This window comes from Lepidochelys olivacea, assembly GCF_965140295.1.
Source record: "Lepidochelys olivacea isolate rLepOli2 genome assembly, chromosome: 6".
NCBI lineage: Eukaryota > Metazoa > Chordata > Testudines > Cheloniidae > Lepidochelys > Lepidochelys olivacea.
The window spans coordinates 45758371-45783141 of record NC_140416.1 but is presented as its reverse complement, the minus strand read 5'-3'; the positions used below and the strand labels follow the sequence as shown (position 1 = coordinate 45783141).

Below are 24771 nucleotides of genomic sequence, written 5' to 3'. Positions count from 1 at the left end.
AAAGCAAAAGGCTGGATCATAAGAAGAATATGGCTGGATTGATTGTGTAAGGGAACATACATACTAGGGTTGCCAACAGTTCCTTATTACAAGGGACGTCCCTTATTTTTAAATCTTTGTACAAGAAGGTCGGGAGTTTCCGAGTGCTGCAAAAAGCAGCAAGAAATACCCCAGGCAAATGTAGGTGAGTACTACTAATTATTAGTATTACTAGTACCAGGAGGAGGGGCGGGGAAGGGGTGCTAAGAAAACAGTCCCTTATTTTTGAAATACAAAGTTGGCAACCCTAATACATAGGCACTCATCATACACTCAGAGTTTTTGAGATTGGTTAGCAAAGTTGTAGGGAAAGCCTTTGCAAAGACCTTGGCATAATACTTACCATATTTACCACATTTCCATCTTTTATTTAAAAGTGTAGTTTCCGTCTTTCTTCCCTCTCCTGTCCCTGTTTACACATTTATCTATTAGTTACATGCATGAGCCTTAAAGCAGTTAATGCTGCATCTATAATGTGTGTGGGGTGGGAGAGCTCTGTGGAGTTTATTCTCTGCCTTGTGGAGAGTGATCTCATTCTTTAACTTTGGGATTAATTAAGAGAAGTGAGGACATAACAGGAGAAGTTATACATATGATTAGAATTGTGCAATGGGAGAAGAATGCACTTAGAAATCTCATCTTGCTACAGAATTCCAAAGACTGCTTAGCAGGACACAGATCCTTGGAGGCTACGGTATATAATTTCGAGATACTGTAAGTTTTATTACAGCTGTTGGCATTAATATAGCTACTGCCAAATATGGAGTTTCTACAAGTCTTTGAATGGGTCTCGTTACCCACTGAAGATATGTTTGGTGACTCTGCTACCTAATCTTGAATGATGACTTTTAAGATCACGTCCTCAGTTGGAGTAAATTGACATTGTTCCATTGATTGTAACAGAGCTAAGTTGATTATCACCAGATCAAAATTGGGCCAATGTGTATAATAAGAGTTTAAGAATATTACAAAGAGAAAACAAAAAACCTGACATATTGTGGTGTGTTCTAGCTAGACAATTGTTTATTGATCCCTCACTGACATAACAGCATGGGTCCGGATGTAGAGAAATATAGGGTATGTCTACACCAGTGGTTCTCAAACAATGGGGTAGGTCTCCCAAGGAAAGCATGGGAATGTGCCAAGGGAGGCACGGACTGTGGGGGGGGGGGTTGGTTTTGTTTTTTTTTAAGAGCTTTGGCTGTCAGCCCCGGTGGCTGGGGCTCATGCAGAAGGTCCGTGCACGCCTGGGAGACAGGGATAAAGGGTACAGCTGGAGCCATACCACGTAGGCTCGGCTCTCCTTCTCCCCCACCCCCATCCATCAGCTGGAGGTGGCGGGGCTCTGGCTCTCAGCCCCAAGGTGGCAGCAGCAGCACAGAAGTAAGGGTGGCAATGGGGCGCTAAGTTCAGTGTGAAAAGTGATATTGATGAGTGTTATTTTTCACATGGTCTCTCTTTCTTCTATACTGCTGCTGGCATAGTGCTGCCTTCAGAGCTGGGTGACCAGCCAGCAGCCACTACTCTCTGCTCTGCCTTCAGTGCTGGGTGGTGGTATATATACTTGGGGGGAGGGGGAAATAAATGACTACAGACAAAAAGAAGGGGGCCTGATCAAATAAGTTTGGAAACCACCGGTCTACGCTATCATGTGGGTACGGCCTCTGACACATGCCTGAACCCCCTTACCATCCATGAACATGGATATGCTCTTCAATGTAGATACACCCTAAGAGCATGAACCAATGAAGGGTGTGTTTTTTGTACTCTGGACATTTTTACAAGCTCATTGAGGCCCTGATCCTACAAGGCATTAAGTGACTGCTGGAGGAGTTGCTGAGTGTCCTTAACCCTCAAGAGGTGCTCAGCACCTTTCAAGGCCATACTTTAAAAAAAAAATCCTACCAAGACTGCACAGTTATCAAGCAGTAAGAATTACCTGCAGGTTTCATACTACCTTCAGTTAGAAATAGGTAGCAGGCTGGTAATGCACAGCTCTAGTGATTGCACTGCTGAGGATTTGAGCACCCCACCTACTACATATGGACACGAAAAGTTTTGGACTACATTTCGCAGTTTCACAAGTATGCACTAATAAACAGCAAAAGGCTAGCGTGTTCACTGGGCAGCTTTGTTATTTCTACTTGGCAGCAAAGTTCAGAGGAAAGCACTTCCAAAATATCCTAGTGTTACTCGTATTTGTTCAAATCTGTTCCAAAACTTTCTTTGATTATATAATGACTGAACATACAAGGTCAGATGGAACCACACTGATTTACACCCACTGATTACGTGGCCCAATCACCTCTTTATATCATGCACTGTGTGTGGTTTTTCCATGCCCATGTCTGGTGAAGGCGGAAGAAGCAGGGGGACCCAAAAACATAACGTCTTTTTCCTCATTCAAGTAACTGTTAATGTGGTTCCTGTTTCTGACCAGGAAAGCAAGAAAGCAGCCAACTCTAGGACAAGATTCCACACTGAGCTGTGGGACTTTCCCCCTGCCACTGTGAAAGTTTGTCATTTCGGCTGTGAAACCGATCCAACAGGAGCTTTGAGAAAAGGAGGCCACTCCTGCATTTGGATTTTCCACATTACAGGAACAGTGCCTGGTTGCACTCAAAGTAATCTTAAGGCACATAAGGATTCGCCACCTGTACACTGTAGGTTATGTCTTAAATTGCAAAGTCAGAATATACAAAGCACATCTGGCTTAATCATCCCTCCATTATTAGATGGATTTCTTAACAGCATTTTTGTCACTATTTTGTCAGAGCTACCTGTAATTCATACTTGTATTTAACTACCTGTGGACAAATGAATGTTTTAACAGTTTCCAGTTTTTCCATTTGATTTTTGTCTTCCATGGGATATCAGGTGTGGAGATGACTGGACTTGAGGAAATTTAGTTTTTGCCACACATGATTTGGTTTATTATGAGCTATTTATTCACTTCAGTGCCATAGTTTAGTGGATCCCTGCATATCATAATCAGTGTTAAAGAGACTATAAAACAGCTGAAGAGGGGATATATGGTCAGTAGGTCTTTATCAGGGTGACCTGATTTTTATTTCTTCCTGTTAATGAATTTAACAGTTGGATCAGTTCTGAAGGCTAAAATCCCACATCCATCGGCAGCAGTAGTGTAAGTTTCTCCTCCACTTTGTCACTGAACTGGAGAGACTACGTCTACTTCTAGTGATGAGGGATTAATCTAGTCCCCATGCCTACTCCCATACATGGCCTCTCTGCTGAGTTCGTGAAGAATGCCAACAAGTGCCAATTATGGGAGAGTTTTGAAGACTTGTCAACTGAGACCATTTCACACAAGCCCTTAAAGAGATATCAAATGATAACAATTTTAGGTGACTATTGAAACAAACTGGATTTATGTGGCTGGTTCTAGACTGTGATCCTTAAGCTGCTGAAGTCCATGGCAATACTCTCATTGACTTTAATGTGGATAGGATTGAACCCCTAGTGGTCAAGAAATGACCACACATTATTAGTTCTTGGCCATATCTTAGTGTTTTATACTGCCATTCAGTCCCTTTGTGAACGACCTCTTTGTGCCTGAAAATATTAATCTTGCTTTACAATTTGCTTAAAGATCTGACCATAAAATTGGTTTACAGCAATGAATCTACATCTTTACAGATGAAAAATGTTCCTGACTAAACATAAATCAAAAACACAATAACTAAATTAAGTGAACTTAAATCAAAACATGGAGGATAAAAACAAAACAAATGAACAAACCATCCCTTCAGTTGCAAATTTGCAAACATTTGTGACACCTGAAAATTATGCTGATCTCAAACCTACGTAAAGTTCCTTACCCATGCTGTACTTGGCTTTGGTACATGTTGTTCTTTTCAATATTTCATAAACCTATATTTGCAAGATGGAAGAAAAGAAAGAGTTACTTGAGATACTGCCAGTGGACATCAACATGTTCTGTGCAAACAAATCTTTTTCAGAGTACAATCCAAATAAAAGTTATTGGCACAATTGAGCTGTTGATCACAGCTAGTAAATCAATGTTCTCTATTAAAAGCTTGATGTTATTATGTTTTAAAGAATGTGGTTATTTTCATATACACTTTCTGTAGAAAGGGGGGAAAAAAGCTTGATGACTAAACTGCCAGTTAGTAAGATATGTGATTTTTATTTGTTTGAGGAGGAGTGTGTTAGATTTAACTGTTCACTATGATAGTGATGCTATTCATAGGCGCCATAGGAAACACATAGATCCCAGATTAAAGACCTTTTCCTACAAGCATCTTGTATGTTGCTAAACTGGCATATAGCGCTAGATCCTCAGCTGGTGGAAATTGACGTAACTTCATTGACTAAAATGGTACTGTGAATATTTTACTACCTGGGGATCTGGCCCATTAGATCTAAGCAAAGCTCCAAGTACTCACCATTTTGTCAAACACTGAGTTACACAATAAAATAACTCGACACTAAAATTTCCGAGGCATAAGGACTTCAGTGCCAAAAATGGCATTTATTTATTATTTAATTTATTGTCAAACATGTTTGTATGTTCCACCAGGCAGCCTGAGTGGCTGAATAATCACCCCTGTAGTAAAGAGATGTGCTCTCATGCAATGAAGCAAATATTGGGCTGGAGGGAGGCTAGGGGAAATTCTTTTATAATTAAAAATGAATGAAAATAATAAATAAACCCTGTGAGGGAAAGCACTCTACTCCCCTTTGCCCTGTCTGGTCACAAAGTGGTTTCTTCAGGATGCTGGCCTGCTCTATCTCCTCTACACCTTGTCCCAGCCAAGGGCAACATCATGCAATTTCCTTTCCCTCTTGAATTGAGTGGGCAGGTGGATATATGGGACATTCCTCGCTTCTTTCAAGGCAGGCGATAACCGAGGGTGCTGTTGCTCTTCTTACAGATATTCTAGAGGGCCAATTAATGTTTATAACTTGCTAGTGCAGCCACATCTATAAGTTAGTGCTTTGAGAGAGTGCACCAGTTTCAGAAGTGCAATATGAAGGACTCTACCACACAGACGTTGATGGAGCCAAAATAATCTTTGAGGTCTATTTGGTAAAGAATTTACATGCTAAGGATGCCCAAGTATACTCTGGCATTGTAAATTACATGCCTATTCATATAAACATTCAAAGGGTTAATTTTGGATGTCTTTGCTTTTATCTTATGAGGTAGGTATATGACTCATCACCACAGAATATGAGTGCCTCATAATCATGGATGGATTTTATCCTTGCAACATTGAAGTGAGGTAAGAAAATATTATCCTCATTTTACAGATAGAGAACTGAGACACAGAGTAGACTAAGTGACTTGCCTAAGCCCAATCAAGTTCCCTATCCACTAGGCCAACCTTCTTCCCATCTGTCATTCTGCCTTAAATCTTACTGTTTGCAGTGTTGGTCCCAGGATACAAGAGATAAAAGGTGGGTGAGGTAATCACTTTTCTTGGACCAACTTCTGTTAGTGAATCAGACAAGCTTTTCGGTTCATGGAGTTTGAAAGCTTGTCTCTTTCACCAACAGAAGCTGGTCCAATGAAAGTTATTACCTCACTCACCTTATCTCCCTTAAATATTACTATTTCTTAACTTGCTTGAGCTCTTGCTCTCGTTCTCACATATGGCAACTTGGTTGAGCTGAGGGGTTGTTACAGAAATCAATTCAATTGTCTCATATGTTTACTAATGATTATATGTTATAAACTATAGTTCTATCAACAAACAACATAGCTCTTCTTGAGACACATGCATTAGCCTCTCAAGGGACTGCCTGATCATATTGTCTTCATCCTTGTTCCCTGACCAAACCTCATCTCCTCCCTTTGCTCTTTTCTTAATTTAGGGCTATATTGTGACTACCCCCCACCCCGACACAGCCAAGGGGCATGTCTGTGTGTGAGGATTCCCTTAACATCATACAGCTGTGTAAGGGCTACCCAAACCATAGTGTCTCGGGATGCTCAGGGTCTATACAGCATATGAGCAAGGAAACAAGTGGGCAGGAAGTTAGAGGAGCCTCAGAGGAATCATTCCTCTATTATTATTTGCACCGAGAGGTCTTAGATGAGATTGGGACGCCATTATTATTATCTGTATTATTGTAGTGCCTAAGGACCTTAAAGAATACCAGAACTCCATTGTGAAAAAAATGGCAAGAGACACCCTGCCCAAAAGAGCTTACAAACTAAATGGACAAGACAGACAAAAGACAGGAGGAAACACAGACACAGAAAGGTAAAATTACCTGCTCATGATGATGTCATAGGTCAGGAACAGAGCCTGTAATACAGCCTAGGTTTCCTGACTCCACATCCAGTACCCTATCCACTAGACTACATCACCTCTGACATGCCTAAGGCACAATCTAGTCCTTAGATTGTAAATGCTCTTGGGGCAGGGACTATGTCTTTATTTGCATTGCACGTCTGTGGCACAAAACAATTAAATAATAATAGCAGCTCTTCAGAAGAGCTCTGTGTAAGCTTGAAAGCTGGTCTCTCTCACGAATAGAAGTTTGTCCAGTAAATGGTATTACCTCACTCACCTTGTCTCTCTATGGCACTTCTCCTACACACAGAGCATTAAGTCCTGCAATGGAGTTGTAGGGGTGTAAATTAGGGCAAATTTATAAAATGCTGTACAAGCAGTATACGAGGGAGTGTGTCTAGTGAACAGAACACCAGATGTGGAGGCAGAATCTGTATTCTGTTCCTGGCTCTGAACCAACTCACTGTGTACCTTTGGGCAAGTCACTTCACTCCCAGATGCTTCAGTTTCACCATCTGTAAAATGGTGACTGACTTCCTTTGTAAAGAACTCTGTGGATGAAAGATTCTATACACCTGCTAAATATTATTAGAGTTCTGACAATCTACCCTAGCACTGACTAAAGTGCACCATAGAAGTGAATGTCACAAGTTAACATAATAAGGGGGAATGGTCATTCAAACAATAACTCCGATTGAAATTCAGTGACTTCTGTTCCTATTAAGCTTGGTTTAATATGATTTTTGTTGTTGTTAAATACAGATATTATTTTAAAAGTTAGGAGATGTTAATCCTGCTCCATAGCCCAATGCTGCTTTAAAAATATCCACCAGTACCAGTAATGCCTAGCTCTTAGATAGTGTTTTTCATCAGTAAATCTCAAAGCACTTTACAAAGGAGGTCAGGGGCCTCACTTTACAAATGTGGGAATATAGGCATAGGAAGGGGAAGTGACTTGCCCAATGTTACTGAGCAGACCTGTAGCAGAGCCAGGAAAGGCATCCAGATCTGAGTCCAAGTCCATGCTGCGTCCCAGAATTACTGAGACTCTAAGGGTACGTCTACACATTTGGTGGAGTGTAAAGTACAGACACTGCACACCAAGTGAGCATGTGTATAAAGAGCAGTGTAAACGGTGAGGCACAGCTTAGGTGGGCAGAGTAGAGTAGAGTAGAGTGCCCAAAATGCCTGAACCCCCAGTGAATATAGCCTACGTTGCTCTCTACATGCCCCAACAACACCTCCCATGTCTACGCTGCTATTTTTAGCAATGTAGTGTCCCGCTGCCTGCCTGCTGCCAGAGACTTTCCCAGTTGTAGTGAAAGGCTCCAGCAATATTGAAAGGCTCTAGCAGGCGGAAAGCTGTGTGGAAAGCCTCCCCAATGCCACAGTCTTTCCCTGTCGCGTGTATCTACACACTGCAGTGAGAAGTGTGGACACCCCCTGCTTTTCACAGTGGCATGTTTCTACATGTATAGTGCCTGTACTCTACACACCACCATAAGTGTGGACAAAGCCTAATAGAATCAAAACTGAGTTACTGTGCAAAAGAAGGCATACTGTTAATCCCAAACAGTATTTAGCAGCCACACTAGAAACTGTGCACTGGAAATGCTTCATTTTGTTATTTAACCAATTTCTGTCATTGACAATTAGTGGCATTTGGTACTGGGAGTTTGGATTAAAACTAGCAAAGGAGCACTTGAAACCCACATCATGATGGGAATACCCCTGCTGTAAATGATTTTAAAATACAATACTTACTATCGTGCTTCTCGTTTTGCTGTCAAAAAAGGACTCTTTGTCAGACAAATCAAATCTGTTAAAACATTAGAAAGGAGAAAAAAAGATTGCACATTAGGTAAAAAGCTGCCTATAATTTTCTACACTTGGTGACCTCTTTTCATTTATCCTGAGGATACCGCTGAGCAGTAAAGTTTACTGCTTGTAATGAATGTTATTGTCAATGAATAAACATAAAATGAATCTAATCTAATATCCCTTCTAAAAGAAATGCCCATCCCAAACTCCCCGGTTTAGGGGGTTTGGCAACATGGTTCATTGGTTTTATAGATTCATAGATGTTAAGGCCAAAAGGGACTGTTATGATCATCTACTCTGACTTTCTGCATAACACTGACCTAGCATTTCACCCAGTGATTTTTTTGATCTAGCCAAGAGTTCTTTTGTTAATCATGCTGGGCCATCTTTTGCCTCCTTTATCCAATGATTACTCTAAAAGTAGTTTAATTGAAAGAAGAAAAAAAAAGTGAGACAAGACGTGTAAGATCCTTTTCAATCTGAGTACAAGTTACTAAATCTGATCCTTAGTGATACTCGGGCATCTGATTGTTTTATTAGATGAACATCCCTCATGCTATAAATTCTCTTATCAGGTCAATTTCTACAAATCTGGGCACATACCAAAGGTGACATACTCTGCAAACATGTCATTTACACGCAGCCAGATTCTGCCTGATACCATCCTACTGCACAGCACCCTTTCATGTTCTGTGTCCACTAAAGGTAAAAACAAATGTCTGTGTGGTGAAGATGCTGCGCCCAGCCTCTGCTTTTTCCATTTTTCCTGACATGTATGTATACACAATTGAAATTATTCTTGAGATCTCAAAATGGGCCCAAACCTGTTCCTATTGAAATCAATGGCAAAACTACCACTGACTTCAAGGAGAGCCAAATCAGGCCCTCTCCTTGTAGATGGTACACAATACATGTATTACCTGCCCATATACTATTAAGGAGGCTATCAGTTATGTTTATCAAACCATACTCCTATCTACAAATCTTACTGAACACTTCGTTTTTGCAGTGAAAAGGACCATAGTAAAACCATAAGTATTATGATATAAATTTATCTTTGTAGTAAAACAGACATATTTGTTACTCTGTTCAGGAGGGTTGCTACATATACTATATGACAGCTAAAATGAACACAAATGCCACACAGAGATTCTTAAAAAGTCTGATTCCTGCACAGTGAATTAGATAAGATTTCACTTATTATGAAAAGGAAAAGTGTCCATTTTAATGATCACTACTGCAATATCAGTGCTGATGAACATTTTTCTATTAACCTATTCATGCCTGTGTCGCAAGTGGTATTGCAAAGTCTGGATCCTGTTGATGCAAATGGTTAATTTAGATGAAGCTTTCACTTACAAGTGTTGTTTCTCCCGGGAGAAGGGGTAAGAGAGGCGTTTCACTGTCTGTGGTTTGAGTTCTGCTACTTTTGGCTGGATAGGTTCTGTTATTTTTTGAATTACAGAATTAATTTTTTTCAAAAGACCATGGGCTTGATTTATCTGATACACCTGAGAAGAAGGAAAATGAACAATTAATACTGTATTGCTCTCAAAATTATTCATAAAAGATTCTGAAGTATAAGGAATAAAACCATCATTTAAATAAATACACTCAAATAAACTAATGAGGAGCAGTGTGCTATCGCTCTACCTTCTTTAAAAGGTTGAGAAACAGATGGACGGGTTGTGAAAGGGGAAAATTGAGGCAACCTCAGACTCCAAATGTGTCTGAGTCAAATCCTGCCCCTTATTCATTCCAAAGGATATTCATTCCAAAGGATAAGGCTGGGCCGCTTCACAGAGCTAAAACCATAGAGCTACTCCGTGGCCACTATAGCAGCTTAAAGGTTGAAGTAACTTCTGTGGCCCTTGTAAGCCACTCTGTGGGGTGAAACCAAGGACTGGAAGATCCACATAGCAATGGATTCCTTTCTCCCAAGAACTGATGAGTGTAACCACATCAGGAGCACACTTCTGATCTCCATGGTACATAGGGAAGCTTGCATGTGAATGCCCTGCACCGCGGACTTTTGGCATCCCACCTCTTCCATGTAATGGAACCACAGTGGAACTACTTTTCACCAGTGCAGTAAGGGCAATTTGGGCCTATGGTACCAAACAAGTGCCAAAGTTATACAGGAATTGCATTAGAAGATAAAAAAAGAAAAGAATAAACGTCACAGCCTGAGCCACAAAGTTCCGCTCTACAGCCAGAAACAAACTACCTAGATGAAGGAGTTTGGTTTGAGCTCATTTCTAGGCGTAGCCAAGTGAAAATTCATTCCTCATTTCTGCTAGGTACAGGAAATAACTGGACTGTGCCTGAAAGCTTAGAAACCTCTCACTCACTCTCTTGACAAAAATGCCCTTTCCTATGTAATACAATTGCTCCAAGGAACTTAATGGCCTTAACAAAAGAGGAAACACAATTAAAGTAAACAAAGTGATAAGTGGGCTAGGATGCTACTAATACAATATTTAAACCAAAAGTTTAAATTTATTTTTACTTACAATAAATTACTTTGGGCTTTGAGGCTGTCTCTTGTTCCATTAGAGACTTCTTTCTCTGCAGTGTCTGGAACCGGCACTTAGGATATCATTAAATATTAATCCACCTCTACGTTATGTTCATTGAATAGGTACAGCTACATATCAAAGATTATTTAAATTTTGGTCTCTGGAGAAAATACACTATCACTTTTATAACGATATTCCAAATATTCCGAAGGGTAGTTTATTCTAAGCTAATTTAGTTCCAGACCCTGCAAACATTTACATGCATGATTAACTTTATGCACATGAGTAGTCTCTGAGCTCAATGGAACTATTTGCATTCAAAATGCTATTCCCACACGTGTTTTCAGGATTGGGGCTTTGCTGGAGTAAGAAAAAATAAGCATCCCCCATAATGTATATTTAGGAGTCCATTATCAGCTGCAATCTACCATTTCAAAATGTACTGAAGGTATGAAATACTGTACAAACTCATTTGTATCATGTGAAGAATAGGACCAGAAGCTAGGAACTCTTGATTTCTGTTCCCAGTTATAAACATGATTCTTTCTGTAGGGTTAGGTAAGTTAATTAGGCATTCCTCCTCAAATTTCCTTATGTGTAAAAGGCAAATAGGAATACTTATCTCCCTCGCAAAATTGTTGTGAGGATTAGTTAATGCTTGTAAAGTGCTGTGAGGATGAAAAGCCCTACGTCAGTGTTGTGTGTAAATTGTGTGTGTATGTGGAGGTGTGACTTTTGGAGAAAAAGAAAATTATCACAAACCTTTTTTGTGGGCATCTTGAGTTTCAGAAATTCTGCCTCCCGGCACAAAACATTCCAAGGTGCATGTATTTTTACAAATCCAACCCCATGTATTTTAGTCTAAAAAAGGAAGAAAGAGACAACAATTCAGATGAAATAAAATAAAATGCTATTTTTCTTCCAGTTTCATACATATTGAGGAATCAAGTAGCCTCCACCAGACAACATTATAAATCTAATCTGTTTAAAACAAAACTGGGGAACAACTGCTTCTAAATAGCTATGATACTATCATTGAATAAATCTTCTGATTTATTGTCCACAAGGTGCTCAAACCACAAACATGAAACACCATTGTCCTCCAACAAAATAATTATCCCAAGGTAGAATAATTATCTTATTTTAAAGTGAGAAAGTAAGAGTTACTTGGAAAATAAAAGGTATTTCCTATGGACAAGGAAAATATACCCAGTCACTCACATTTGAATTAGACAAGAGTATGTCTACACTGCAATTAAAAATTCACAGCTGGCCCATGCCAGCTGACTTGGGCTTTCAGGGCTCAGGCTAAGGGACTGTTTAACTGTGATGTAGATGTTTGGGCTCAGGTTGGGAGGGTTGTAGACATACCCAAAATGGCCTGAACCTGTGAGATTTGAGCATCTTGTGAAAGGTGTTAAATGGATTGATGTAAATGGAGTTGAGGATAGTCAGCAGCGTCTCACAACATATGCTCAGAACCTCTAAGGATCAGAATGACAGTCGTCTAAGAGGCCAAAATGCTTCATCTGCAGAGCTGTTGTATACATCTGAGCTTAAATGGTGAACTTTTACATTAATACTACAGAAAGATTTATAGGAAAATATCCAATTTCTTTATACATTGGTCCAGATTCTTCCCTGCATTAGGGCCACTTTGTACTGCATGGCTGACATGAAGCTGTCCTAAAGCCAGCATAGCTGACTATATGAAGAGGCAGAGAGTTGGTGTAATGGTTCCTATGACAATCCTGCCCCCCACCCCCGCCCTCCAAATGCTAGCGTACAGGGATGGAGTGGGTTGTCCCTGCTGAATTGTGCAGAATTGTGGTTCATTCATCTTTTCTATTATAAAAGTTATTTTCAAAAGACACATTTGCTCTTGGTGGTGTGTTCCTCACTATCCCCAGTAATGACGCAGCTGCTGAGAGAGTTCATGCTTGCTGCTTCTGAGCTGCATGTGTTGAGTGCAGTCATGTAACTGTAAAGAGGAACAGATAGGGCATGCCAATGCATTTCACAAGAGCAGACTGGTGACATTTGATTTGAGGCTAGCCTTCAAAATCAGCAGTTGGCATTAAGAGGAAGCCATGGAGCTCATGAACACATATAGATCACAGGAATTGCTCCCATCTATTTTCTGCCTTCCTTTGGCAGCCAAGTTTATAAGTAATATTTAGTTCTTCAGATATTTTTGTATTGTGTGATCTAAGAGCCATGGAGTTGAAGTACCTACTTGCCTTATTTCTGGCCTGCACATAAACTGAGGAGCTTTCATATGAACAGCTGTGTTATCTATGTGCAAAGGCAAGTAAGTCTGTAGAGAATTTTAAAGCCAGTAGTACAGGTTCTGTATTTGAAGAACAGAAATCTTCAAAAGCATAACCACCTCGCTTGTAACACTGAAAGCAAGGAAGAACCTGGGGTGATTCCATGCTTTCGATAGCATATACTCACAAAGACAACAGATGACAGCACTGGACCTTTTTGTTCCTGTGTGTAGTGGAAGTGCTGGAAATTCCAAATATGCATGAGAAAAAAAAGCCTTCCTCCTCCTTGCCCCCAGAATAGTGTTGTCTAGATGCCATCCTGCCATTGAAAAGGGGAATCCTAGGAAGGTGGGCAACTAGCAAAAGAAGAGTGCCTTGTCCGATTCCTGTGCTTGTCATCCTCACGCATATGCGGTAGAGATTTTCCGACACTTACAGCCACCCACGATCCTTCAGGCCCTTGTCAGATGCACATGTATTTAAATGTACATTATATTGTGATAGTGGTTTTCTCCCCTTTCCATTTCAAAGCATGAGAGTGAATGGCTCCCATCATTCATCAGATCAATAGGCTATTCAATTTAAATTGAGGTATAGCTTTAAACAGGAAAAGACTTCAATCTTTCTGGCTTTATCTTTCCATTCTTGCTGCTATACTTGCTTATGCAAGTATAAAAGCTTGTTTCAGCCTGTAATATTCTGCACCTGCTTTCTGGAAATACATTACTCTGGGGACATAAATAGTTGCCATCCTCCGATGTGTCACAGCTTCAAAAACATTTATGAGTTAACTCCATGGAAGAGAGTTTAAGCAATTTAATATAGGTCTTACTTGTAACAAGTGCTCACTTTTACTAATATTAAAGATCTGCAGTGTTACTTCATGGCTTTCCCAATAATGCCCTTCAGACTCAAGCAAGTGTCTGCAAGCCTTTGCCTTATATTCAAGCTTTGGACATGAAAGTTGATGTAGATCCCTGTGGCTCTCATCTCAGTACATTTCTTTTCTGTTTTGATCTTGTATTGAGAGGACAGTGTCCCTCAGGATGGCTATGCATTATGTCCTAGTTTGAACTCAAAGACCTTCAACATTATTTAAAGTAGTACTACACGTCAGAGGTGGGGACACCCTGCCGTGTAAACTATTTTAAACTGCATGACTTGGCACAAGATGACTGCCAATCTACTGTGATAGTTTGCAAATTAGATGGAAGGCTCTTTTTACTTACATTTGGGAATATAGAACCTGAAATGGAAACTCATTTCGCTTTTCCAGGGTTTGTCCTATCTATACATTCATGAATATTTAATAGACATATTGAGCATCTTTTAATGCACAGATCACAGATTTAAAACCCAGCTTTTAGATATTGTAAATAAAATTTACAAAATGTTTACCTTCTCCCTCTGCAACTTCAGGCACATTGGCTGGATCAGTTAATTAAAACATAGTCGCTTCCTTTGAAATGAATCTGACCATGGCTATCTCTGCTAATCACACTGGCAGCAGATCACATACACTCCCAATCATTTATATAGTCAGTCTTTTAATAGAACACATTGTTTTTGCTGTGCAGGTGAAAGGAGTTATGTACAGCATCACTGATCTCTAATTATAGCGGAAAGATGAAATAACATCTGAAATCCATGCAATTAATCTAGACTATTTACACAAGGCCCCCATGAACAGATTTCATTCCTTTGGAGGCTAAACTGAAATGTGACAATTTCAGTGTAAATAGCTCTTTTTAAAAACAGATTGGAATTACAGGTGGGCCAAACCCACAGAATTTAGATGCAGTTTAGATGTTGACCAAAGTTCAAGGGGTGTTTGAAACTGGAGGTTTTTTTTCAGGCTCAGTTTTAGCTGTAATATTAAAGTGTCAGTGACTTCTGTTATAACAAAGGATACAACATAACATGAACTTTCAAGAGATAGTCCTAAAATGAGAAACTTCAGATCTAGGTCAATATTTTAAACACACCAATAGAGTTGTTCAATCTAAGGGGGTACCTCAAATTCACATCTCGGTTTTGAACAGTCCAAAAGGTTCAGGGATGTTCAGATCTCAGGGTTTGATGTGGGTCCATCTTAAGAACTTTCAAAAAGTCTCTTAAATTACAGATTTTTAAAAAATTCTACATATTTTAACAAGGAGGCTAATTATGAAGAGTACTATGTAGATGAGTTAAAGATCACTATTAGCAATTCCACAAAAATTTTCCCCCCTGATGTCTGTATTAATGTATTTGCTATTTTAAAAGCCCGCGGTATGCAGAAGTCTAACTCTGAGATGTATTAAATATTGTAATGATTAACTTCTTGGATTGACAATGGCCACCACTTTTGGTCATACTTATTCTCCTCCTCCACTCCACTTTTGTCCTCAGTTTCGCTCCAACAGGAGGGAGAAAGTTATGGCCAGGACAAACCCATAAGAGGGGTATAATTAGAGGGAAATACTGCAGATGTTTGAGTTCCTGAGGGAGAGAAGGCAGGATTTGCAGGCCTTGAGTAGGAGAAAGGGCTCTCCAAAATATATGGAAATCCTGAAATCCGCAGAGAAAACTTACACACATCTGGCCATCTGCAAAGATGTCCAGGGCATTCACTGATGGCTGTCCCTTCTGTGGTACTCCCCTGGCTTCTCCCTTTCCCCAGAAGTAGGACTCTCAGGAACCAGGCCTCTCTGCCACCTTGTTCCTTCACACCCCCCACTATCTCTCCGGGGCTGGATGGGAGGGGTGTCATAGACAGTAAGAGACAGGTCCTGGGATGTGGTGCTTAATATTAACAGGGTCAGAACTCATTTCCATGGGAATTTCTCAACTGGTTTGTCTTGGGACAATGCTACATAAAAACTTCTCCATGCCACTGACTGGTCACGCTCCCACCCAAACCCGCAGAACCTGTAGTGTCTGCATGGAGGGCCTTGTGTGGACTAAGTGAGAGGAGAGTGTGTGAACAACCAAGGGGATTCCATTCATTTCAGCACCTCCACACCATGAGAGGCTAAATATGCTACTGTCCTGAATGTGTTCACAGTATATTTGCTTGTTTAGGCCATGAAGTTGATTAATGCTATTGACATTATATAGAATATGAATAGCTGAGAGAATCTGAATATTGCTAATGAGCATATTGAGTAACATTTTCCCAGTGGTTTCAAAATGTGCTATCAGTTTGTGTTATATTATATTTATTAAGAAGAAGAAGTTATATCCTATTTTGCTAAGACAAAAATTGAGGTAACGTACTCTTCTCACAACTTCTAGGGTTTATTCGTTACTGATCTCAGCTGCCATATCAGGCTCTTTGGGGCTGTTGATACATATCTTAGTTTAGTGCAGAGTTCAGGCAGTTAAGCTCTTGAAGTACAGTACACTTGTATACTCGTATCAGATATTTTCCAGAGAAATATGGGTATCTGTCTGGAAAATATCAGATAAGACAGTTCTAAAAATGCTCCAGTTTTATTCTTCACTAAATACTCAGAGTACTTCAATTCCCGGATGATGAAAATGCCGTGAGAAGCCTGCATCACGTTTTTTTCTTGAGAAATTAAAATATGAATTTTAAAAAGTTAACACTTACTTCAGAAACTGTCTTTTATATACTGGGAGATCAACTACACTATGGGCTGACCCAGTGAGTTGCTGAGATGACTGGTATGAAAGGGAGTTGAGGGTGCTACAAAATATAAAGGCCAAATACTGGGAGGCCATGAGCATCTGTAACTCCCACTAGAGTCAACAGGGGTTTCAGGTTCTCAGGAACTGCTTGATATTTCTCAGTATTTGGCGCTTACTTATCTTATTAAGGTAAAAGAGTTCAAAAGTTTATTTACATCTTCATCTCTTTCCAATTCCAGACCAGCCTCCATGAGGTTGCCTTCATACTCCTCTCTGCGGAATCTCTTGTCATCTTCGTGATAGTCCATGTGGAGCTCACTTTCTCCCACGTCAAGGTGCCCACCCTTCCCAGGAAGCTGATGATCCTGTTTGATGCTTCGGGCACTTGAGTCATTGTGATGAATTCGCCTAGTGAGCGTCTTACTGACTGAGGACTTCTTAAAATGGTAAACCAAGATGTAATCCACTTTCCTCTTGCCATCTCGAAAATAGAGTCCATGTTTGCAGTTGGCATCTGGATCCTGACACAGCGAATTTAATAACTGTGAACAATGGGGGGAGGAAGAAGAGTAATTAGTACACTTGCAGACATGGACACCAAACAAACCAAACATTAAAAAAAACCACATTCACATTGTTTCTCCTTGTACAGAGCAGAGAACGTCTTATCTTCAAACATATGAGAGTTTGAGGACTGCCTCCTGTGCCACTTAGTGAAAGATTTTGCAAGTTAACACCTGCAATTCTGATGATTGACCAGTTGGAGTTTTATTGGTCAGAAATTAATAGATAAAATGACTGGAATTTAATCTAATTACCAGCACACTAGTTCATAAGTGAGCTACTTGGTGGGTTTGATTTTCCCCCTTTGTAGGCTAATCACCAGTAAGATCATCTGTCCTTCACCAAAGACATCTGTGTTTTAATTCTGATAAACAGATTAATTTCATGTGCAAACATTTCTCACTTCTCTTATCTCTGGCTACAAGTTTGCATCATCTGAGAAAGAGATCAGCTTAGATAGAGACTAACAGGAGCCAGCTGGCTATGTAGCAGAGCCAAAAATGCAAGTGGATAGTAGACAGGGAACCGGGTTCATTCCTTGGTTTTAGTTTAATTTTTCTCTCGTGTACAGCCCACGTCTCATTGCAATTTGATGGTAACAAAGATACGTACTCCAGACTGGAATAATTCACTGCAAATTAAAACCTATTTACACTGGTGTTATGAGATGCTAGAAACTCCATTTTTGAGACTGAAACTCCAGTAGAACCCTAAATCAATCATTTCTTTATTAATTCTAGACTTGACAGGGTAAATACAAAAAAATTAATATTAATAAAATATTAATACATAACACTATTTATACGCCTCTCTCATTTAGTGTGTTCTCACACAATACCAAATTCTGCCTTTGGATGTGCACACATAACAACAAGGGCAGAAATGGGCCAATAGATTTTACTTGTTTCCACAGTAAATACTAATGGCAGCAGTGACACTACAAAGGTTCAGGAGCCCTTGTACATTTTATGGCTTTTAATTTAGTAGGCAGAATTTTAAGGCAAGAAATACTTTCCCCTATAATAAATTGCTGGTGCAAATGGTAGCAGTTGGCCACCAATCATGAATCAAAAAGTTCCATGTCCAACTGCAATATGTGCATCTGCAGTTTGCTTGGTACATAAAACAGTGGATGCAAACATTTGGGGGAACACAGTTGTGTTCACAAAGAGGCCAGGTTTGATATCTTCAAATGAAGAGAGCTACATATTGTTACCATTTTTTCACCTGAGTGGCTAGTCAAAGTTTGGGGCCCTGGGATGTCCCAGTTGGGAGCAGAAATTGGTAACAGATGTTTCTTTGATGCAGTTTTGTTTATTTACAAAAGACCTGTCTCTCTAAATGCAAAAGGAATCAAATAGCAGGACCACGCAAGGATCAAGCACAAGCACCAAGAACACTCTTGTTAGCCGGCATCCCTGACTGAAAAACCTCTTTCAGGTTTCTTCCAGGGTCAGACACCTGGATTTCAGCTGCTCCTTTTGGCTCTCCCTCTGTCTGTTAGGCCATTTCTACATTATAGATGCTACAGTTGCATAGCTACATCACCATTGCTGTGCCACTATACTGCTGCAGTGTAGATGAGTCAACAGTGATGGGAAAGGGTTTCTCTGTTGCTGTAGAAACTCCACCACCATGAGCCACAGTAGCTAGGTCAATGGAAGCATTCTTCTACTGACCTAGTTGTGCCTACACCAGGGATTAGGTCAGGATACCTACCAGCGCTCAGCTATGTTGACCTAACTTAAGTGTAGACCAGGCTTCAGTCTCTCCCTATGTCTGTCTGTTCAGCCTTCTCTCCTTCCTTCCACCCACACCGGACCTACAACAACACTTAGCAAAAGCTCCTAGGTGGGTTCACATATTCCTCTTCTCTTAGGTGAGGGGCTTATCTTTACAGTTATGTTAATTGAAGGATGTGGTCATACCTATTAGTGAGGTTTTAATTCAAAGTATTACAAGGTTTGGCTGTACTCATAACATTCAGAGTGCAATTCATTACAGCCTACTTTAGACTCAATATTAAGTTCTTAGGACCAGATTAAAACAAAATCCTTCAGGATGCATGAAAAATATGTACATTCTGCTAAAAGGTCAATTTTTGTTGGAATTGCTAGTCTGATTTAAAGAGGCATCATCCCTTCTTCCTCTGATCCTTCACTAGAAGCACCTTCCACATATTTAGGGCGTCTTTGGTCTTGATGAGTGTGGCCCAAGTACATCTCTTTCTGCAGTATCAACCCACTGTCCTTCAAACCTGCAGGATTCTGCTGTCTTAGAACTCCTCCTGGGATAAGGCAGTTCCATACTTCCTCTAATGTAAGCCAGTGCCTTCAGGGGACAAACTGGTCCCAAGATTTTGTTTATTATTAGGCCAAGTTCTGAAGTCAATTTACACTCAGGCAATACTCTGACTTTGGCCAACAATTCTCAATCTGCCTGAGTTGGAAGGGAACTAGCTGATAAACACTTCAAATAGGGAGCGAGGCTGGGATGACCAAGCAAATGTCTCTCTTGTTTTACAAGCATAGTAATAACTATGCCAATGGTAACAAGATATAATTTACTCATTGTTCATTTGTTGATGAAGGAAGAGTCCGGATGGGACCACTCCTCTCCTCAGCATCCCCCTTCAAGAACACCATTCGGACATTTGGTTTGCAGGGGGCAATTCAAAGATGAGCAGATTTTGTGACAGCAAAATATTCTGGGATACAAAATACTTCAGTCTTCATGCAGTCAAATCTCTTAAGTGCAACCAGCCACTCTCAATAAGGCCTGGGAACTCTGGGGATTCCATCAAGATCACCAGTCTCATTTAATTTTGAAAACTTGGGGTCAAATGATGAATTCCTCAGTAAAATGCAGGCTGGTCTAAAAGGTAAAAGTTATGGCCTGATCCTATGAGCACCTACTATTCCCACAAAGTGAATGGGACTTTCTGGGGTGCTCAGTATCTATCAGTGGGCCAATTCTGAAAAGTGCTGAGTGTCTTCAATTCTTATTGAAATAACTGGGCTAGTCTGTGGAAGTCACAAAGAAGCCATTTTCACCTCCCAGGTTCTGTGGCCAGTTCTGCATTGGATCAAGCAGATGATTCCAGCAGATTAGAACTACTGTGCCAGTTGTTTATGGCCTGCACCCAAGGGGCCACCTATCATCTGGAGATCATCCGAGAGCAGTGCACTATGGCCACACCTTTCCCTACCCCCCAGAACACCTTCTGTAATAGGGGTGGCAAAGGATGGCATAGAAGATTTATTTGCTTTCTGGTCCCTTTTAGCCAGCAGAAAGGGGACAGATTGCATTAAAGAATCTGGCCCAGTGGAGGATGAGGACCAGCGGCACTTCTCTCAGTTGGGATCTTCCTTTGCAAACTCCATTTGTATTTCAAATGTTTGTTTTTAAATCTGGAGAGATTGGAGTCTTTCCATAGTTAAGATTGCTACCAGCTCTCTCTCTCTCTCTCTCTCTCTCTCACACACACACACACACACACACACTCACTCACTCTTTAGAGAATAATTCTAATGGAAATTTTCACCTCAATAAAAACAGATGTTGTTCACTTTTTGCGAAAAAAAAAAAAGAATGTTGTAATGGTTTTTGTCATGTTATTTCCCCCAAGCAGCATGGTCAACTTACTTAAAATGTATTTTATTCCATAGTGTTTGGTAAGCTCTAGCACGTATGTTTTGATTGGACAGTACAGATGGTTTAATTTTGGAGTCATTCACTAGTAATTTGCTAAGGTTTAAGAACTGCACCAGTGCTCCAAACAAGCCTGGGAACAGCACCAAGATTCAGAAACAGAATGGGAACTACTGAGGATCCAAAAAAGCAGGCAAATGTGCCAATGCTCTAGGGTACAAAAAAATATGGCTCCTTCCTCTCTCAGTCCCAAATGGACTCACATTTGCACATCTTTCATTCCCACACAATCTTCTATGGAGACTATAAGCACAGAAAGGATTCAACCAAGTATTGAAGCAGCTCATGTGCTCATTTCATTTTCTAAGCCCAGCACAGAATCTAATTGATCTTAGAAACTACTAAAATCACTGGGACGGGGAAACATAGAGACTAACACCTCCCACCCCACAGCTCATAAAAACAAATCTGGGTTAATATATCACAGACATTGAGATTCTCAGCTCTGTACAGATTCCTGCTGAGAACCTGTCCCCCTCTCCTTCCCTCCTCCCCCGGCCCTGCCCCATCCCTGAGTCCTACTTACACTGTGGTAAAACCTGATCGGTTAAGGACTTTAAGGAGTCTATAGACTTGGCCTCAATAAAATTACTAAAGTATGAGGATATCATGAAGATCACATCTGAACTGGCAAGGTGGAAAGATTTTAAGAAGCTTGCAAGTACAGCTTGGAAGAAATATTGGTGCCGGTCTATTAACCAAGCGGCTACACTCCTGTAATCTATAATATCATTTATATACTTGGGGGAGAATACACAGTTCCACATGGCAAGTATAATAGGAATTTCTTGCTATAATGCTATTAAAATGCTGAGGAAATTCCCAAACCAATAACTTCATTAACCTTGGGTTAAGGTTGAGAAGATATTCGTAGGCCATATCCTCATTTGATGTAAATCAGTGTAGCGACATTGAAATAAGCAGAGCTATGCTGATTTACACCAAATGAGGATCAAACTGCTCAATCTAAAGGTAAAACCACTAAAAAGACAGTTTAGTTTTAAATCCCCATACTTAGGAGGCTGTTCATGCTCTATTCTTCACGCCCAAGTCAATTCCAATTAAGTATTCTTTCTCCATTGTGGAAGGTAATATTCTATTTCCAGTACATTTTCCTTGATCATTTAACATTTGTGTTTCGGTCCTTCTCAACCTCTGTTCCCTCCTCTATTATTATTAATTTGTATAACCATAGTGCCTATCATGGGCCACAACCCCATTGTACTACATGCTGTACAAACAGGAGAAAAAAAAAAGACAGATCCTGCTATAAAGAGTTTACAATCTAAGACAAGAGACAACAGATGGATACAGATGGACAAGGGAGTTCAAGGAAACAATGAGACAATATTGATCAGAGGGATAGCAATGGTATCAACACACCTATACACATTCTGACCTTTTACAGGTATGTGACATTACTGATTCCTAACGACCTGTGCATCTACATTACAACATTTAGAAATTACTGCAGGGTATTTAAGGTGCAAAACATTTTAATTAAAAAATTTAATGAAGGCATAACAAATGACAGTGAAAATCCATTCAGACAACAGGAATCTATACTGTAGGTTATTGGTGTAATGTTATCAATGCAAGCAGATGTGTAGCTTTTGGGTGCATATTTTTAGACATTTAAGGGCTCTCTTTGATACAGCCACACAGATTCAAAAAGCTGCCATTGCCTTGTTTGCTGGTTTGTTTAATCTGGGAATAAGCAGCCCTTTTGGGTGACCAGATAGCAAGTGTGAAAAATCGGGATGGGGGTGAGGGGGTATTAGGAGCCTAAGTAAGAAAAAGCCCCAGATATCTGGACTGTCCCTATAAAATCAGGACATCTGGTCACCCTAAAGCCCTTTATATGATTTAGCTCAAATTAGGATCCCTCAATCTCTCCCACTCCCTTCCTCCTATATATGAGTCAACACAAACCCTTTAAAATTGCCTGTATTGTGGTTGCCGGTAACTGTTCACATCTGACAAGGAATAGTGCAGAACTCACACTATCCAAATCCCCAAATATATATTTTTAACATTTATATATTTTTGCAGAGGGGTGATGGTGTTGAGAATGAAGGCACTTGAATTCCAGGGTGATAAGCCAGGGTACAAAACCCCAGAAGGTAAGTACCATCTAATAACTGCTCTACTCACTATACTTTCATGCTGGACGTATCCGATGTCTTCAATAGCTCGGATGTTGATAATGTGAATCCCCTTCTCCTCAGCAGGTAGAGAGGAATATTTCTCATTCACTCTCATTGCAGTCTTATTCAGAGCCTCACCAAGATCTTCTGGCAGAAATTCCACCCCATGAAATGCACGGTCAGTGTCTAAAAAAAAAAAGAAACAGGTTGGTCAAACACTTTCATCCCTGTCTTAGTTCCTCCCAATGTACCCCATCTGAAACATAAGCAGTTCTTGCCTTTCTCTGCCCCACCTTCCTTCTCTGTTCCCACCCTTTATTGTTCCTCCCCTCTCAGCCTTACCTCCTGCTACCCTGACTGTGCTCTCCGCTCTTTCCAGCTCCCTTCTGGATAATTACCTAAATTGCTTTCTACAGTGCTTATTAAAACTCAAGATTTGTTTACTAATGATCTCTTCTCAGCCCCACAGGGACTTGAATACATTTTAGTTAAAAATAAAATGATTCTGCACATTAGCAGTGGAGTGGAGGTTGCATGCCCTTTCCCCCTTGTACAGTAGAATTTTTATTCCTATTTTTGTTCAAGAGACTCCATATTTTGTGCCTAAAAGTCAAAAGTCATCATTTCGGGGGAGCAGTTTCGTACAGGAGCTCTGCTCGCAGCGCACATCCTAGCCCCAGGCAGTGCTCTTACTGCAGCACTGCCTGAGTGTGACATGCGAGTTCTGCAGAGGAGAGGTGCTGCTCCCAGCTTGTGCCCCTGGGGCAGGGAGTCCATATTTTGTTTACAAAAAGAGGGAGGGTGATTAAGATAAGAAAGAGTTGGTAATTAAATTAAGGATCTGAAAGTCATTAGAAGAGCCTATAAAACACGAACCCCTTTGCAAGGCGCTTTGGCGGGGGGTTGGTGGGAGGGGGTGTTGAAGACAGAACACAGGGGACTCAGAAGAAATACAGCCCAGGTTACATTCAGAAAAGAGGGAGCTGTGAGGGGGATAGGTGAAAAGAAGGGGCCAAAACCAAGGGAAAGGATAGCAGTGGTATAGATATAGTTCCCACTCTACTTGTGGTACTTATGTGGCCACATCACCATAGTATCTGAGTGCCTCACAATGTCTAACCTATTTATCTTAACAGCCCCTCTGTGAGGTAGAGCAGTGTTGTTAACCCCATTGTACAGCTGAAGCACTGGGCACAGAGAAACTAAAGGACAGATTTTCAAAAGTATTTAGGCACCTAGTGAGATTTTCAAAAGTGCCTAGAAGGTTAGGTGCTTTGTAAACCCCACTAGATGCCTAGCTGCATCTTTGGGTGCCTAAAAACCTTTGAAACTCTGTCCCTAAGGCACTGGCCTGAGGTCATAAAGGAAGTCCATGGTGGGAGTAGAACCCAAGGTTCTTAGGGTAGCTCCCTATTCACTGAACCAGCCTCTCTCTCTGCTGCAAAAAAAAGAGGACTCTGATAGATGGGAGCAAAACCAAGAAGGCCAATTCTCTGAGACTCCAGCAAACAGTCCCAAGGCGGTTAGGAAGGATGTCATGGCTGACACCATGAAAAGCAGCACAGAGGTCAGGAAGGATGAAGAAAGAAAGAGAACGAGAGTCAGATGAGAGGAGAGCTCTAAACCCCCAAGGAGTGGCAGGTCCTGCCCTATGTTGGGTTGTTGAGTAATGGCTGCTGTTAAATATACATTTTACCTGAACACCATTTTGTTTTGTAATTTTTTTTTTACTTTGAGTAAAGGCAGGAGTTAGAAAGTGTTGTATGAGTATCAGATGTGTTTA

General features: G+C 40.5%; 1 protein-coding gene across 1 annotated transcript in view; it reads right to left on the bottom strand.

The window, feature by feature from the left end:
• The window catches only part of ANO1 (anoctamin 1), a 116089-nt gene that overhangs the window by 49849 nt on the left and 41469 nt on the right, over positions 1 to 24771 (bottom strand). The window contains exons 3-9 of the mRNA XM_084630092.1: positions 22996 to 23174; positions 16782 to 17108; positions 11426 to 11524; positions 9504 to 9655; positions 8088 to 8142; positions 3879 to 3930; positions 383 to 448 (exon numbers count right to left, since the gene is read on the bottom strand). Of these exons, the coding sequence (XP_084486218.1) occupies positions 383 to 448; positions 3879 to 3930; positions 8088 to 8142; positions 9504 to 9655; positions 11426 to 11524; positions 16782 to 17108; positions 22996 to 23174 (930 nt within the window). The remainder of the gene's footprint in view (positions 1 to 382; positions 449 to 3878; positions 3931 to 8087; positions 8143 to 9503; positions 9656 to 11425; positions 11525 to 16781; positions 17109 to 22995; positions 23175 to 24771) is intronic.